At 41.7% G+C, this 16,701-nt stretch overlaps 1 protein-coding gene across 2 annotated transcripts in view; it reads left to right on the top strand.

The window, feature by feature from the left end:
* Positions 1-16,701, top strand: part of MYO5A (myosin VA) — a 175,390-nt gene that overhangs the window by 120,633 nt on the left and 38,056 nt on the right. For both annotated transcript variants that reach the window (XM_014517056.2, XM_025197030.1), the window contains 7 exons: positions 1,335-1,546; positions 2,382-2,538; positions 9,957-10,196; positions 12,293-12,541; positions 14,125-14,218; positions 14,865-15,013; positions 15,727-15,840. In XM_014517056.2, coding sequence (XP_014372542.1) covers positions 1,335-1,546; positions 2,382-2,538; positions 9,957-10,196; positions 12,293-12,541; positions 14,125-14,218; positions 14,865-15,013; positions 15,727-15,840 — 1,215 coding nt within the window. The remainder of the gene's footprint in view (positions 1-1,334; positions 1,547-2,381; positions 2,539-9,956; positions 10,197-12,292; positions 12,542-14,124; positions 14,219-14,864; positions 15,014-15,726; positions 15,841-16,701) is intronic.

Genomic DNA, 16,701 nt, shown 5'->3' with positions numbered 1-16,701 from the left:
TGGGGCTGTGCACTTCCTGGATAAGGTGAAGGTCCTGTAATACAGCCAGGAACCTAGCGAGCGGTCAGACCTGGCTGTCTGCTCCTCCCAGCAAATGTCTGGGTAGTTTAGGTCACCCATGACAATAACATCCCTTGACCTAACTGCCTCCGTAAGCTGACTGGAGAAGTCCTGGTCTAGCTTTTCCCCCTGGTTGGGTGGTCTGTAGTAGACACCCACTGTAAGGTCCCTTTTGCCACGCCCCCCCTTGTAGTTTGACCCATAGTGTCTCTGCCCGACCTGCGATATTAGAAATATCGCAATATCTGCGATATTACAAATATCCCAACTTACCTACTGCAAGGGATAATTATTTTTTATAGTTAAATTAAGAAAGCTGTTACTTGAATTAATGTAAATTACTGTTGCTGCAATATGGGATCTGGATTAAACTTTCCAGTCCATGAATGCCTGGAAGACAGCAGTATTAAGCATTGGTGGGATTTGAGTAGGGAGGGGTCTCACCTCATTTAACAGCAAAGTGTATTAGCTTTCAGAGCATATTTAGTCTGAGAGGTCTATCATGAAGGAATAAGTGTGTGTGTGTGTGTGTGTGTGTGTGTGTGTGTGTATACACGTACACGTTGGTTCTTCATTGTCCCAAATAAACACCTTTTCAGCCTCTCATCCATTTTTCAGCCATGCTTTTCTTAGCATTCTGAAACCCTGCCATAGTCCCAGGAATCTCCTGATATTATTCTGTGGGGGAGTACTAGGAAGAGACCTTCCAACAAAGGAGCACAAAACCAATCAGTGCTTGAGCTGTGCAAATAAAAGGCTCTTGGCTTCAGGGTGGAACTGGAAAAAAATGGGAAAACTAAACAATAAGTTTGTCAACCCAAAACAAATTTTTGGTTTTTTGGCTTGAAAACCTGAAAAAAATAATTTCAGGTCAAAAGAAACTAAATTGAATGTGAATGTGGTATTACCCCAGGGAAAAATCACATTCATTACAGAAAATCAGTTTTCAATTCTGTTATTTGTAAAAACTATAAAATACACAACCCCCTTTTTTTCTGTTTCATTAAGTACTTCCAGAAGATTTAGCTCTAAACATTCCTCAAATATTACTCCTTAATATTTCACCAGTTCTCTAACAACTAATTCTGCAAAACTGTGCACAGAAAATAATAAAATGAAAAATCTTGCTCCTTTTAAGTAATTGTTAAGAACAGGGTTAGCTGGAATACTATATGGGATGTTTTATCTCTCTTTTTTTTTTTCAGCCTCTGAGACTTTTTTTTATCCATCATTTTTTAATCCTGTTACTGATCATATATTTCCTCTGAATATAGGACAAGGATAAGTACCAGTTTGGTAAGACAAAAATATTTTTCCGGGCTGGCCAAGTAGCATATCTGGAAAAAATAAGGGCAGATAAGTTGAGAGCTGCCTGCATCCGTATCCAGAAAACGATCCGAGGCTGGCTGATGCGTAAGAAGTACCTGCGCATGAGGAAGGCAGCTATCTCCATTCAGCGATATGTCAGAGGCTACCAGGCACGATGGTAAGTGGCACATTAGGGGACACTTGCTCTACTCTTGATGCAAATCCCTTTAACTAGGGCATTTCACTATAAGAACATCTTCTGTCTCTTTCCTATATGAATCATTTAGGAATCTAATTTTTCAGCATAATGAAGGAAGCAGAGTAGAATCTGAGTTCCCATAAGTACACGACCTGCTACTTTTGTCCTTCAAAAAAAGAAAAGAAAAAACCATCTCCCAGCTGGGCACTGCCATAGAGCTACTTATTTTCTGTGTTAGAGCAAGATTCTTGCTGCAGCTCAATTCTTACACACTGTCTTGCTGCCATACATGCGTAGTCAATTTTCCCTGATAGTCCAAAAGTGATCATGGCTCCACTATTGGAGAATCAAGTTCTCAGGCCAGGATGCAATGTAGAAGGGGCAAGTAACATAGGGGTCGCATGGCTGGAGCAGCTGACTGAGGGAAAGAAGTCAACTGCTGAGGTGAGGAATCAGCCATGTGCATATGGATTGTATTTTGATGTACTTGTTAGTAGTCTTTCAGGAAGGCTAAGGGTTAAAGGTGGATCCTTTTTTGAAGTGTTTTAGAAAACTTAAGAAGAGTTTGTCAGTTCCTCACTGCAGCTCTCTGAGGATGAGAAAATGCTTCCTGAAGGTGATAAGGGTCAATTTTCTTACATACCTGGGTAGTAGAGTAGTAATGTAAATACTGTATCATGGGCAAAACTATTCATAAAAAAGAATGAGCAGAAAGTTGAGCTTGAAAGAGCAAGTAAAGTTATAGGACTGGGTGAAAGGTATTTGTGATTTATAGATAACATCCATAATTGTTTCCACTATTTGTTTCGGTAAGTTATGTCAAGTTCCTGCGACGAACTCGAGCTGCCAGCATCATTCAGAAGTTCCAGCGTATGTACGTGGTTCGCAAAAGATACCAGCGCATGCAAGCTGTCACTATTGCTCTTCAGTCCCTCCTACGAGGTTACATGGCCAGGAACAAATACCAGCAGGTAAGAAGACCTAACATTTAATTGGTGTCTCTCTTGCTTTTTTCTTCAGCTACTTCTACATTAGATCAGAATGATACTTATGGACTGCTCAAAAACGCTTATGCATACAAATTGTCATACCTCATGCATACTCAGAATATCCCTACATGAACTATAGTAAAGTATCTGAATATATGGATGCCAATATACAGTTATAAGCCACTCAGTAATTGGGGGTCATGGTCAAAGTTATTCACACAATTATTCAATCCCTAATTTATGTCAGAACCTAAAATTAAGAATTATCAGGACGTTTGTTTATTTTGTTGCTAGTGAGCCGGCTCCTGATAAAATAGATTATTGAGTAAATTTTTTTTTTTTTTTTTTTACTTATACTGTGCTTAGTTTATTGAAGGATTGATAAACTTTGTCCTAAAATTATGATATGACATTTATAATGAAAACTGAACAGCTTTTATTTTAAAAGAAAAATCTAATTTTTAAATGTTGCAGGCCTGGAAGCAGAATTACTGCTTAGTTGGCTAACATAGACAACATTTTTCATGGCAGTTTTGTCTCTTACTACTCTTTTACATTGGATTTTTCAAAGGTCAACTAATCATTCACTGAAAAGTTGTCCTACAGAGTTCTGTTAGTTCTCTAGCTGATATAGGTTAAAAGTATAGACCATAAATGCCTAGCAATTACTGCTTAAAATGCTTCTCTCATATTTGATCAGACTATTGCACTGAAAGAATTTATTCAAATTTTACATTTGTGTAACATAAAGTGATGTGTATATTCTTGTGCACCAAGTATGGCAGCCTAACACAGCATCAATATGAAGGTTGTGAAAATGAGCAGTCAGTAGGTAGATAGTAAAATTTCTTCTCCTGTACACATTCACTCAGTCACCTCCTATTCCACCTGCTATACATTTTTCTAGTGTACATAATAGTACTTGGCTTTACTAACACTTGAAGTGTCTATGTTATTGGTTTGTATAACAATATTAATATATGGAATTTTGATAGGTTGACAGATGATTTTCAAACAATATATACCAACTTCAGAAAAGAATAAGCTTTCTGTTAACTTGAGATGCGTCACCTCAACTTTTAACCTAAAAGCCACCCTCATGGTATGTGGAGCAGATGATTCAAGCCACTCAGTAATCCTCAACATAGTCATGTGATTGTTATGCATATGATGAGTTATAAAGAACACCATTTGATAGGCATGTCGCAAAACCTTGTAATAGAAGTCATGTTACTTATGAAGTCACTGAAAGGGCCAGTCAAACCGATCTGTCAGAGGAGGCTGCTCAATCTTAATGAATTATTCACCCTAATAATTGCAGTTAAGAATTATGGAATATAAGATCCTGACACAACAGATGGAACATGATAAAGGCAAACCATGTATACCTTATTTGTACATATTGGTCTTTGAGGGAGGAAGTTTAAGTCCTAAGGTCTTAGGATGCCTGCAATACTAGGATAATAGATGATGTAGTTATGTGATACAATTTTTAAAAATTATGATTTACCAAAATTGAAAATCTGTCCTCAGTTCACTTTGATTGGAAGCAGAATCACTGCTCAGTTGGCCAACATACACAAAGCAAATATCTTTCATGGCAAGTTTGTCTATTACCATTGTTTTGCATTATATTTTTTCAAAGGTCAGCTAATCATTCACTGACAATTTGTCCTAGAGTATTCTGTTTCTTCTCCAGCCGATACAAATATGAGGTATAGAACAATACATGACTATAAGCCCACATATGACTTTACTATATGATTTGTACATTACTCTTTAGGAAAGGATTGTGAAAGCTGCCTGTTGTTTTATGGGCACATGCCCAGAAAGCATGTGCAACAGTCACGTGACTAAAATGGAATCTGAACTAATTGAATCACCTGTTGCATACATTCTGGGATAGGCCTCCAAAGTATATTGTGTTGTGCCGGTCAGTTTAACAAGAAGCTTAGTCCCTCCTCAGTTATTCATAAACTCCTGGAAAGCATTCAATAAAATCAGTAAGACTTTTTAAATATTTTTATATTATTCTGGAATGTTTCATTTTATCCTTGGAATATAAATTTCACTGACTGATGAGGGCTAGACCAACAGAATGGAGGTATTTTATATTACTTTATTTTTCCTTTCAGGCTAGTTAAGGTAAAAATGTAACTGAATATTGATTTTTATCTTAGTTATCAAGGTATATATACACTGGTAATGTGAAACTATGCAGATAAACAGATAAGAAGGAGGCCTGTGCAACGCGGCAAGTATTCGATTTGGATTTGGCCGATTCAGAGAGACAGTGATTCAGTTCGATGATTCGACAGATCAATGCCCCCACAGTCAGGGAGGTTTTGGGGCTGGAGGGGCACAGGACTTGGGGAGTGGGGGTTCCCGCCACTGCTTGTCACCAGTCTGGGAGGGCATGGGAGCAGGTGTGTGCTCTTGGATCTGTGCAGGGTGGGCTAAACCAGGCTGTGCTCCGGACGGGCGGTGGAAGGCACTGGGAGTGAGGACTGTGCCCTCCTACCACTCACCCAGCCTCCCTGTGCCTCCCAGACAAGTCATGGCTTCACTCCAACTGGGCGAGCAGCAGCAGGGCATGGGGGCAGTCGCATACACCCGGCGGCAGGTGCTATGGGGAATTTTACCTCCCCACGTAGCTTCCGCTCCACTGTGCTTTGCAGGGCGGGCGGAGCCAGGGCTGCACTCTGGGCTGCAACTGGGGCTAGCTGTCCAGAGTGCAGTCCTGGCTCCACCAGCCTTGCAGGAGCACAGCCCGGCAGCAGGCAACTGGGGCTAGCCTCCCAGAGCGCAGCCCGCCCCACGCAGATCCAGGGGCACACTCCTGCTCCCATGCCCTCCCGGACCGATGGTGTGCAGTGGCGGTTGCCCCCCTCCCCAAGACCTAAGCCCCCCCCCACCCCGGCTGGGCAGCTTGTCCCAACCCCAATCCCTCCTTCACTGTAGGGGCATTGATCTGTCCCCCACACACACTCCTTCCCTCCCCGCTCTGCCCACCACAACAGACTTTCCAGCTGTGGGGGCAGCTGAATCCAGTGTCCTCAAGAACTGCTGCCTGTTTAATCTATGGCTGAATCTGAATTGGCACCAAATCTTTTCCGATTCAATTCGGAGCTTTTAATAGGTCTCCCAATTTGATTTGGATTAGGAGACTTGGCTGATAAATCTCCTCTGAATCGAATCGGCTACGAAAGCTTCGCACAGCCCTAATAACAAGGGAAGCTGGAATAGAGAATGCTAAACTTATACAATGTATCCGAGTTAATATTGTAGAAGTAGTGTTAATTTATGGCATTTCTATGCCTTGAAGAACTCTATTTCTTTACCTTAATACTTTATTAAAATAGTGATATTTCATTTCATTGATTTATCTTTTAAAAGAATAAAAAGGGACAAACTCAAACCTTGTTAAGTGCTCTGATTTTACAGTCATTGCTAGCTTTTCCTGTGGACATTTTGAATTTGTTAATCTGAAGCCAATACACTTGCATTGCTTACAGTTTTAAGTTTTGTTGTCAAGAAATGTCAAAGAAAATGAACATTATTAGATAAATACTTTGCCATATCAACTTTGTTGTTAAACCAGTAAAAGAATTCAGGCTATATTAGGAACTTAAAACTGTTAATCTAGCAACTCTTGTAGTGATGGTGCAACAGCTTTAATTTCTTAACAAAATGTATTCAACCTTGAGAGGCTTCACTGGTGTTGCTCAAAAATCATTAGAATCAGAATCATAGAAATTAAGGGCTGGAAGGGACCTCGAAAGATCAAGTTCAACCCCCCCTGCTCTGGGCAGGAATACTGCTGAGACCAAATGATCCCAGCAAGGTGTCTGTTCAGTCTCCTCTTGAAGACTTCCAAGGTTGTGGACTGTACCACTTCCTTGGGAAACCTATTCCAAATTCTGGTCGCTCTTGCTGTAAAGTTCTTCTGTACATTCAACCTGAAACCAATTCATGGCCTTTGCTCCTTGTCTTCTCCTGCGGTACCCTAGTGAAGAGTTTTACTCCCAGCTCCCAATATTCACCCCTTACATGCTTATAGACAGCCACCAAGTTCCCCCTCAGTCTTTTCTTCCCCAAGCTAAACAGTCCTAGGTTTCTTAGTCTTTCCTCATAAGGTTTGCCCTCCAGACCCTTAATCATTCTTGTGGCCCTTCTCTCTGGACCCTTTCAAGATTCTCCATATCTTTTTTGATGTGCAGCACCCAGAAGTGGGCACAGTACCCCAGCTGGGGGTCTCACCAGCGCTGGGTAGAGAGGAAGTACCTTTAGCCCTACTTGTGACACATCGGCTAATGCATCCCAGTATGCTGTTAGCTCTGTTGACTACAGCCTTGCACTGGTGGCTCATGTTCATCCTATGATCAACCATAACCCTAAGGTCCCTTTCAGCCATCATGCTGGCCAGGACATTTTCTCTTAATCTATATTCATGTTGCTGGTTACTTCTTCCCAGATGAAGCACTCTGCATTTATCTTTATTGAACTGCATCTGGTTCCGCTCTGCCTACCTTTCCAGCTTGTCCAGGTCTGATTGGATCTGTATCCTATCCCTTAACATGACCGCTTTCCCCCATAACTTAGTATCGTCTCTAGACTTGGCCAGCGTGCTTGCCACATACTCATCTAAATCATTCATAAAGACGTTGAACAGCACAAGACCAAGAACTGAACCTTGCAGGACACCACTGGCCACCTCTCACCAAAACAATACAGACCCATCCACTAATACTCTTTGGGTTCAACTCCTTAGCCAGTTCCCAGCCCACTTGACCATGAACTCTGCCAGTCCACAATCCTTCAGGTTTTTTTTATAAGAGCATCATGCGAGAGCATATCAAAGGTCTTTTTAAAATCCAAGTATATGATATCAACCACATCTCCCACATCTGAGCAGTTCATTACTTGATCATAGAAGGAGATGAGATTGATCAGACATGACCTGCCTGTAGTGAAACCATACTGGCTATCCTTCAGCACCATGCCTTCTACCAGTCTGTCACAAATGGACTTCTTGATCATTTTTTCCAAAATTTTACCTTATATCTAGGTCAAAGTGACTGGCCAATAGTTTCCCGGATCCTCCCTCCTTCCCTTCTTAAAGGTTGGCACCACACGGGCCCTTTTCCAGTCTTCCAAGACCTCTCCCAAGCACCACAAGTCTTCATATACCCTCACCAATGGTGCCACAATGACACCAGCCAATTCCCTCAGCACTGTCAGGTGTAGTCCATCCAGTCCTGCTGACTTGAAGACATTCAGCTGCTCTAAGTGCTCCCTCACCAGTTGGACACTGACCATTGGGTAGCAATCACCCCCTCCTGCACCTGTCCAGTATCCGACCAGACGGGTGACCACAATTTACATGCAGGAACACTGACGCAAAGTATTAATTAAAGAGTTCAGCTTTCTTCTGACTATATGTTATCAGCTGTCCCATCCCATTCTGCAAGGGGCCCACATTTCTCTTGGTCTTCCTCCTGCTCTCTATATACCTAAAGAAGGACTTCTTATTGTCTTTGATTTCAGTTGCCACCCTTGCCTTCCTTATCCTCTCCCTATAAACACGGGCTATACTTGTGTATTCCTCCTCGGTGTCTACCCTTTGTTTCCGCTGTTTGTAAACCTCCTTTTTCTTTTTTAAGCGCTCCTTGACTCATCTGGTAAGCCAAGAAGGCTTCTAAGGCCCCTTTACCACCTTTCCTGCATACAAGAATGGTCCTTTTCTGTGCTCTGAAGATCATTGCTTTGAGGAATGACCACGGTTCCTGAACTCCCTTTCCCTCCAGTTGATCTTCCCATAGGGTCTCTCCTACTATTTTCCTAAGCTCATTGAAGTCAGCCTTCCTGAAGTCAAGCATCTCTACCCTACTGGCTGACTTCCCTGCCGTATGATGGATAGTGAATTCTGTCATCTCATGATCACTATCTCCCAGATTACCCTCAATCTTCAGATCTCCCACCAGGTTGTTCCCTTTGGCTAGAACCAAATCCAACAAAGCCTTCTCCCCAGTCAGCCTATTCACCTCGTGTACTAAATAAAGTTCTTCCACGCAGGTCAAAAACCTACGTGACCAGTCAGATCTGGCCGAGTGCCCCTCCCAGCAGATGTCAGGGTAATTGTGGTCACCCATGATAACCATGTCCATTGAATATGAAGCCTCCCTCAGTTCTCTGGAAATTAACACCACAGGGGTATGACCATAGGAGCTAACTTATGATCCTGTATAATTTAGAATCTCCAGACCTTTGGAGAAATTGCTGAAAGTCGCTTAACTCAGCTATTCAAAAAGTAAATATGCAACTTGCTTTAAAATGTAAAATGGAATCTGAACTATCTAAAAAGTCTGTGAAACCATATTTAAGTTTCTAGAATTATAAATGTTCTGAGGAATTAGATGGATATAAAATTTATGATTGAAATATTGGAAGAAAAGCATACTCAGGTTTTCAAAAATTGGAAATGCTTAACCAGCTTTATATGCCCTTGACCTAACAATCAGTGCCAATCGCAAAAAAGATTAGGAGGAATTAAAGGGAAGGAAAGAATAGAAATCAGAATCCATCCAAGTAATAGCGGTTTCTGCTAGCACCTGTTTTAAAGTGTACAACATTACACATCATGTAAAGTAGTGATCAGCAAAGTTTTGTAGTGGTGGCCCAGAATAGCCCAGCTCTGGTCCATGGTAGGCTACTACTGCCACTTCCCCACACTGTCCAACTGCAGCATGGCACAGGAAAGATACCCATTGCTCAGCTGCCCAGCTGCAACATGATATGGTGTAGTGCAATAGGGGTAAAGCCGAGCACTGCTGAGGACTCTCCCACTGCCGTATGCTGCTAGAGCCCCATCTCTGCAAACCAGTTTCAGCCCTTGGGCTGTAGATTGCCAAGTCTGATGCAGAAAGAAATGGACAGACTAAATGATGTTTTGGGATCTATCCTACTCCACATGGACCAACACCTTCAGGCAGGTTTAGAATAAAAGGTACAATGGAAGGAAATTATAGACTTCACTAAATCTCAAAGGATGTATTTGTAATCTTGTCTATAAATACCTTATTTTTTTTGTAATCAACAGGGATCTTAAATTAACATCAACCAATGTAAATATCTGCAATTCCTTCCAGCACCTTTTCTCTTCATTCTAATCACCTTGTTTTTTTATGTTCTTATCCATTGTCTTTGCCCTTTTACACTTTATTTTCTTACTAATTCTTTGCTCTTATCATACTGCCCTTCTGCAGTAGTTTCTTTTTCCAAACTCATGCGTCTCCAGCTGTATCACCTCTGTACCCTCTCCCAGCCAAATGTTGTTCACATATATACACACACATATAGCCTGCAACATTTCCCCTTTCTGTTTTAACTTTTAAATGTAGATGCTTCGGGAGCATAAGGCCATTATCATTCAGAAGCGCATGAGGGGATGGTTGGCCCGTGTGCACTACCACAGGAGCTTAAAAGCAATAGTATACCTGCAATGCTGCTACCGACGCATGATGGCCAAGAGGGAACTGAAGAAGCTGAAGATAGAGGCGCGCTCTGTGGAACGCTACAAGAAGCTCAACATTGGCATGGAGAACAAGATCATGCAGCTGCAGCGTAAAATTGATGAACAGGTAAAAGCTGCTGCCCCAAAAAGTGCCTCAGTACTTGAATAATGCTGCCAGCCTTCATTTTAAAAATGCAGTAAGCAGTGGGGGTTGATTTCTTTTTGGGATGATTTTTGTCTGTGATTGGGAAACTAGACCTTTCCACAGAAGAGATATCAGCCTAGGTATGAATATACCCTTGTAACTGTTTATTCCTTCATTTGGCAGCAAAGAAAGATGACATCTTTTCCCTTAATGAGACATTTAGCCATGTTAATATGAAGTAAAGTAGAAGGAAGGGTAGATTTTCACCTTAGACTAACCAAAGTAGAGCTGTGATTATATCACAAGCTTTTAAGAGCTGAAGCTCACTTCATCAGATGCTGTGAAAGGCCATGCAGTAAGCAGTGTATAAATAGAAAGAAAATAGAATACAAAAAACAAGGGAGGGAGGGGGGAGGCAGTGCTGGAAGAGGCAAACAAATAAGCAACTAAACCCATAGGAACAAAGGAGTCACAAAACCTAATCCAGGTAATGGGATAAGAATCCATAGTCCTTGTTTAGACCATACTTAACACAGTCCAGTCTATTGATGCTTTCTGGTTAGGCAATTTCCCATTCAAATCAGTTTCTAAAAATCTAAAAACAGCCACCCTGGGGTCAGCGATGGAGTTTCCAGGGAGGTTAAAGTGCTGTGCCTTATGTTTGCATGTCTTTTGGCAGCTGATGTCAGATTAGTGTTCATTTGTTCTGTCACACAATTCACTCTGTCTCTCTGATGTAAATAGCAGAGGGGCACGGTAAGCAGGTGATGGTCTACCTAACATTGGTGGAGTTGCAAGTGAATGAACCTCAGATGCTGAAGTCCATGTTTTCAGTCTAGTGATGATGTGGTCTGTAATGATGTTGGAGCACAGAAACTATCTGGGTCTGTTGCAAGGCCAGGTGCCTCAGTGAGACTGGGATTTAAGTATACTGTTGCTTGAGGGATGCTGTTTGAGGTTGGGAGGCTGCCTGTCAGCCAGGGCAGGTTCACTCCCATAACTACTTTTGAGATGATCAGCCTTTTCCAGGAGGCGTTGCAGGTCACTAATGATGTGTCTCAGGTGTTCAAGCCAGGGGGGCTATAGGCAACAACCAAAGGGACTCCGTTATCCTTATCCTTGGGTTGGTATTATAGCAGGTCAGAGCAAGATCAAAATCTGGCCTTGTTGATTTGTATGGCTACAGTTTTGGGTTGTATTATAATTGTAGGAATCCCTGCTCCAGATCTGTAAAGTGTGAGAGCAGATATGGTTGTAACGCAGAGCTTGGGTATAGATCATGAATCTAACAGTATGCTTAGGATGAAGGTGGGTGGCATGGAGGTAGCTGTGGCAGTTGGCCAGTTGGATAAAATGTGTCAGCAAAGTGTACCTTGACAATGTTACTGTAGTGTCTAAGATATGAATTTGCTGGGTGGAATATTCCAGAGTTTGATGGAGGGGTGGAAGTTATTAAAGGCCTGGTGAAATTTCTCTAGAGATTCCATCCCATGCATCCATACAATGAAGATGTCATCAGAGTACCTTAAGTAAATCATGAGGATGAGAGAGCAGCTGCAGACAAAAGGTACTTCAAGGTCTCCCATAAATATATTGGCCTACTTAAGGGTCATGGCAGTGCCATTCATTTGTACATATAAGGAGTCCCCAAACCTGAAACAATTGCATGAGAGGACAAAGCCAGAGAGTGTAATGGAAACACAAGCAATTTTCTTACTGGGGATAATGTTCTTCACTCTTGTAATCTGTCTTTATGGGGGATGTTGATGTACAGTGATGTGGCATCCATGGTAGCTAATATGGTGTTAGCTGTAAGCTTGTCATTGTGTGTAGTCAGGAGGTGGTGCGGTGAGAATGCAGGTTTTCTGTCCGACTTATTTTGCAATATAAATGCACATTTGCAGACTGGAGTGTCTTCTGTCCCTTGTGGTGTTTTCCTGAAAGTCCAGGGTGAGATGTTTGGCTGGGTGCCTGTCTTGCTGCTTAGGCTTAGGTGTGTTTAGGGGTAACCAGAAGGCTACATTAAAACAAGACTAAAACCCATCTAATTCCTCCTGTCTGCATTGTATTTTGCAAAGAGCAAAGAGTACAAATCTCTGTTGGAGAAGCTAACTAGCTTGGAGAACACCTACAGCTCGGAGACAGAGAAGCTGCGAAATGATGTGGAACGGCTGCGCATGAGTGAGGAGGAAGCTAAGAATGCCACCAACCGTGTCCTCAGCCTTCAGGAGGAAGTTGCCAAACTCCGAAAAGATTTGCACCGAACTCAGTCAGAGAAGAAGACTATAGAGGAATGGGCAGACAAATACAAACAGGAAAATGAGCAAGTAAGAACTCTAGGCCCAAAACTCTACCAGGTTTGACAAACCACCAATCTTTAACATTCCCAGCAGTTCACTGTTCCTGTCACTTGGAGAGCTGAGGCTGTTAATTTTCTCCTCTTTTCTGTTCTTGTTCTGAGGTTGGGTATAGGATATGTAATAGGGTACAGACAGCACTGGGAGCTTGCAGAATGGAGCACTCTTTAAAGCTAGAAACAGACATACAGATGATCTGACCCCAGGCTGATCATTCCCGTCTCCTCTGCCATCTGTAATGGATAGTGCACCAGTTATTGCCCTACAAATCTAAATCTTTTTTTCTGGAAAACTGGTTTGCACTCCAAGCCTCTATCAGATGGGAAGTACATTATTGCTTGCTGATGAAACAAACAAACAGATTCTACCATTGAAATTTGTTCAGATTCTAGGTCCTTTGTACAAGAACAGCTCTGTAGGACAGTTCTTTCAGGCTAAGTAGAAACAGTCAAAAAGCATGAGGCTGAATCGATTAAGTCTTTGCAGGTTAGTCTAAGATTGAACCGATAAGCAAGTGAACAGACGTTCACTTTTGATTCTGGAAATGCAGCCACGTGCCTGCAGTGGCCCATGCCAGGAGCAGAGGGCACTAGATCATGCCTCCATGCTCAGCTGGAGCAGACAGCTTGGGCCAAGGCTAGCCCACTTACCCTGCCAGGGGTGGGGGGGGAGTTACGCAGGAGGTGTAAAGTATTCTGGGATGCTCGGGGACTGGGAGTTAACTTGAATCTGGAGGGGATGTCGGGGAGAAGTGCAATAAACCAATTTAACCTGAATCAGTTAAGTCTAATACGGCATCCATCCAGGTTTATCTTAAATTGGTTTGGGCCATTTTCAAAGCGGTTTGTGCACGCTGAACTTCTATTGTGTTACAGATTTGAACCTGTTTCTGATCATTTATACTGATTATGTGTAATTTCTGTCCGTAGCCTAAATGTTTATAAACCTGTTCTACACTATGTACTAGTATAGCTATCTTTTAGGGGACAATTTTTTTTTCGAGTATAGTTACATGTATACATCCTCTAATGTGGATGCAGGTAGGCTGGTGTGCCATGCTTTATAGCAGAACAAATGCATTCACACTAGGTCCTTTACACCATTTTAACTGCCCTGATGAATTAAAGTAATACAACTTTTGTGGGCAGACTTGCCCTTAGATTTTCATCAAGTTTTAATGGAAACATGGGGCAAGGATATTGAATTTGTCTCTAATCTGTATGTCTTTGGAGGCAATGGCATTCTTTGTAATTTTACTGGAAGACGTTATAGATAGTTTAGGGTGTCAAAGTCACTTTTATCATATGACAGAAAATCCAGTGTTGTTCATACAGGAGGGTAGAAGGATGTGAAGTTGAAGTGAAGATGGCATCACTTCAACTTACTGATCTGATTCTCTCAGGGACAGTTAGAACATTTTAAGGTTTTGAAGTCTTACTGCAAGCTTGTAGATGTTGAGTTAGATCCTTTAGAGCTTAGGGTGTGCTTTAAGCACCAGGGCACGTTGACTGAAACCTTCCTCCTGACCCAATGCTCTTTGTTTGTTTTTGCAGTTGGTGTCGGAACTTAAAGAACAGAATACGTTGCTGAAGAATGAGAAGGAGGAGCTGAATCGTCGCATCTGTGACCAAGCCAAGGAGTTCACAGGTCAGTCCTAATAACTGCACTTCCATTTTTTCTGTTTAGTGTCATTTGTAAAGCAGCACTCTTTATAGTCATTGGCACTCAGACCTGACCAATTTTAGCAGTTTATAAACTACATTCCCCTTTAATTTGAAGTTTATGAGCACAGGAAAAAAAAGCACACAGGGGCCAACTGTGTCTATAGTGTATTCCAAAGAACAGATGCATTGTTGCATGTTATCAAATTATTTTCTAATGTACACCTAACTCTACCCCTCATTTTACATTGAAAATCATGCACAAATGGAGATGCCATCTTCAGATGCTGGATTGATGCAACATAAAAGTAGGCAGAGGGTTTTAAAATAAAATTTTAATTTGTAGACCATTTTATTGCTGTTACTCTAACCTATTAGTAGAAAGACATTGGAAAAATAATTTTAAAATGTCCTAATGAGTCTTGCCATGAAATGATGTTTTAGTCCTTTGTGTCTTTGTTGATACAGTACTTTACTGTGACAGCACAAGTGCTATAGGCTGTTTTTGCTTTTTAACAATGTCTTTACACACGTAGAATATCCTGAACTTTATCTTGCATCTACAGAATGTGGACACCACACAGTAAGTTAGAACCGTTGTTCATGCTTTGGTTTCATGTTTTCTGTGACAGAGACCATGGAGAAGAAGTTAGCTGAGGAAACTAAACAGCTTGAGCTGGATCTGAATGATGAACGATTAAGGTATCAGAACCTACTGAATGAGTTCAGCCGCTTAGAAGAACGCTATGATGATCTCAAGGACGAGATGAACCTCATGGTGGTAAGTAGCTTAAAAATTAGGAGAATGATGAAGTGTTCCTGGACTGTGTTTTAACAGAACTCGTTTAGATATAATTATTATTATTATGAAATCATTTAGATTTTGCTCATATATATGGGGTGTTGGAACTGTGTGCCTGTATGTAGGAGCAATAATAGCTCCTGATTTGATTAGTTTTGCTCATCCACAGCATTTAACTTTTATTATTAATTGACTTGTTGTCTTGAATTACAGAGGATTTTTTTCAAAACCTCTTCTTTGACCTCTGATTGTTAGTTACAGTCTTACAGATCCATGGAATACTAACCTGTGCTGCTCCCCAACTCTGCTTCCCCTCCTTTTCATCTGTAGCCAATTCAGCCGCTATTAAACTTGCAAGGGGATGTGGGGAAATACAGAATCTTCACAGGATACTTGCTACTTCGGTTATCCTGGGCTGACTGTTCTTTTCCTGATCACTCAAGTTTAACTTTCCACAAAATACTGCACTTTTGCTCACTTCTGCTACCCTTCCCCAAGAGGCTTGGTTATCAAATCTCTTCTGTGTGCTTTGGTTTCATGTTGCACAAGGGGAAGAGCCATCTCAACCATTCCCAGAATTCTCATTGCTATGAAGTAACACAGAGCACTAACTGCTTACCTGCAGGGTTTATGACAAGTAAATGTTGAAAAACCAACTGCTGGTACTGACTTGTTTTATTTGTACTTTTCAGAGCATTCCCAAGCCTGGGCACAGAAGAACAGATTCAACTCACAGCAGCAACGAATCTGAATATACCTTTAGTTCTGAGATCACAGAGGCAGATGACTTACCACTGAGAACAGAGGTAATACAAAAGAAACTCAAGTATTTTTACTTGATCAGTGCCAAGCAGATCTTTTCTTTATAACAAATCTTTGTGCAAAACTTTGCATCAAGAAATCCAATGCTTGAGTTGGCGCTATCTCATTTTCTTTATGAATGTCCCACTATTTATGTAGGGGTGTAGGTTGTAGCCGTGTTGGTCTAAGGACATAGGCAGACAAGGTTCCTTGGGTGAATTTGATATCTTTTATTAGACCAACCCAAATAGTTGGAGAATAGTTATTAAGCAAGCTTTCAAGTTCAAAAACCCTTCGTCAGGCTAAGGAATTTTCAGCAGTTGGTGTGTTCTCTTCCTGGATGGAATGAAAACTGGGCTGGGGAGTCAGTTGCCAGGCAGATTATAATGTATCAAAAATCCAATGTCTATGTTTAGTCCCTGATCTCTAGTATCCAGGAGGTTGATGAAATGGAGCTCATAGGCTCGTCTCTGGGAAGTGTTGTGTAAGTTTCCTTTGAGGATCAGAACTGAGAGATTGGAGAGAGAGTGGCCCTCCTGTGAGAAATGTGCCCCCACAGGTAATTGGCTATTTCTGTCTTTGATGGATTTCCGGTGTGCGTTCATTCTGGTGTGCAGTTGTTGTTTGGTCTCTCCTACGTATTTTCCATCAGGGCATTTGGTGCATTGGATGAGATATATTACATTTCTGGAGGTGCAGCTGTAAGATCCTGGGATGCTGATGGCTCTGTTGTGGGGTGTAGTAATTGTGGGGGTGGTGGAGATGTGTTGGCAGGTTTTGCATTTCTTGTCCTGGCACGGTCTGGATCCTTTTGGTGTGTTCTGGGCTTGAGGAAGTTTGCTTCTGGTGATGAGGTTAGCGAGGTT

Source organism: Alligator sinensis, unplaced genomic scaffold (genome assembly GCF_000455745.1).
Source record: "Alligator sinensis unplaced genomic scaffold, ASM45574v1 scaffold250_1, whole genome shotgun sequence".
Lineage (NCBI taxonomy): Eukaryota > Metazoa > Chordata > Crocodylia > Alligatoridae > Alligator > Alligator sinensis.
Note: the sequence above shows the minus strand (reverse complement) of the source record. Positions and strands in the feature narration are given on the sequence as shown.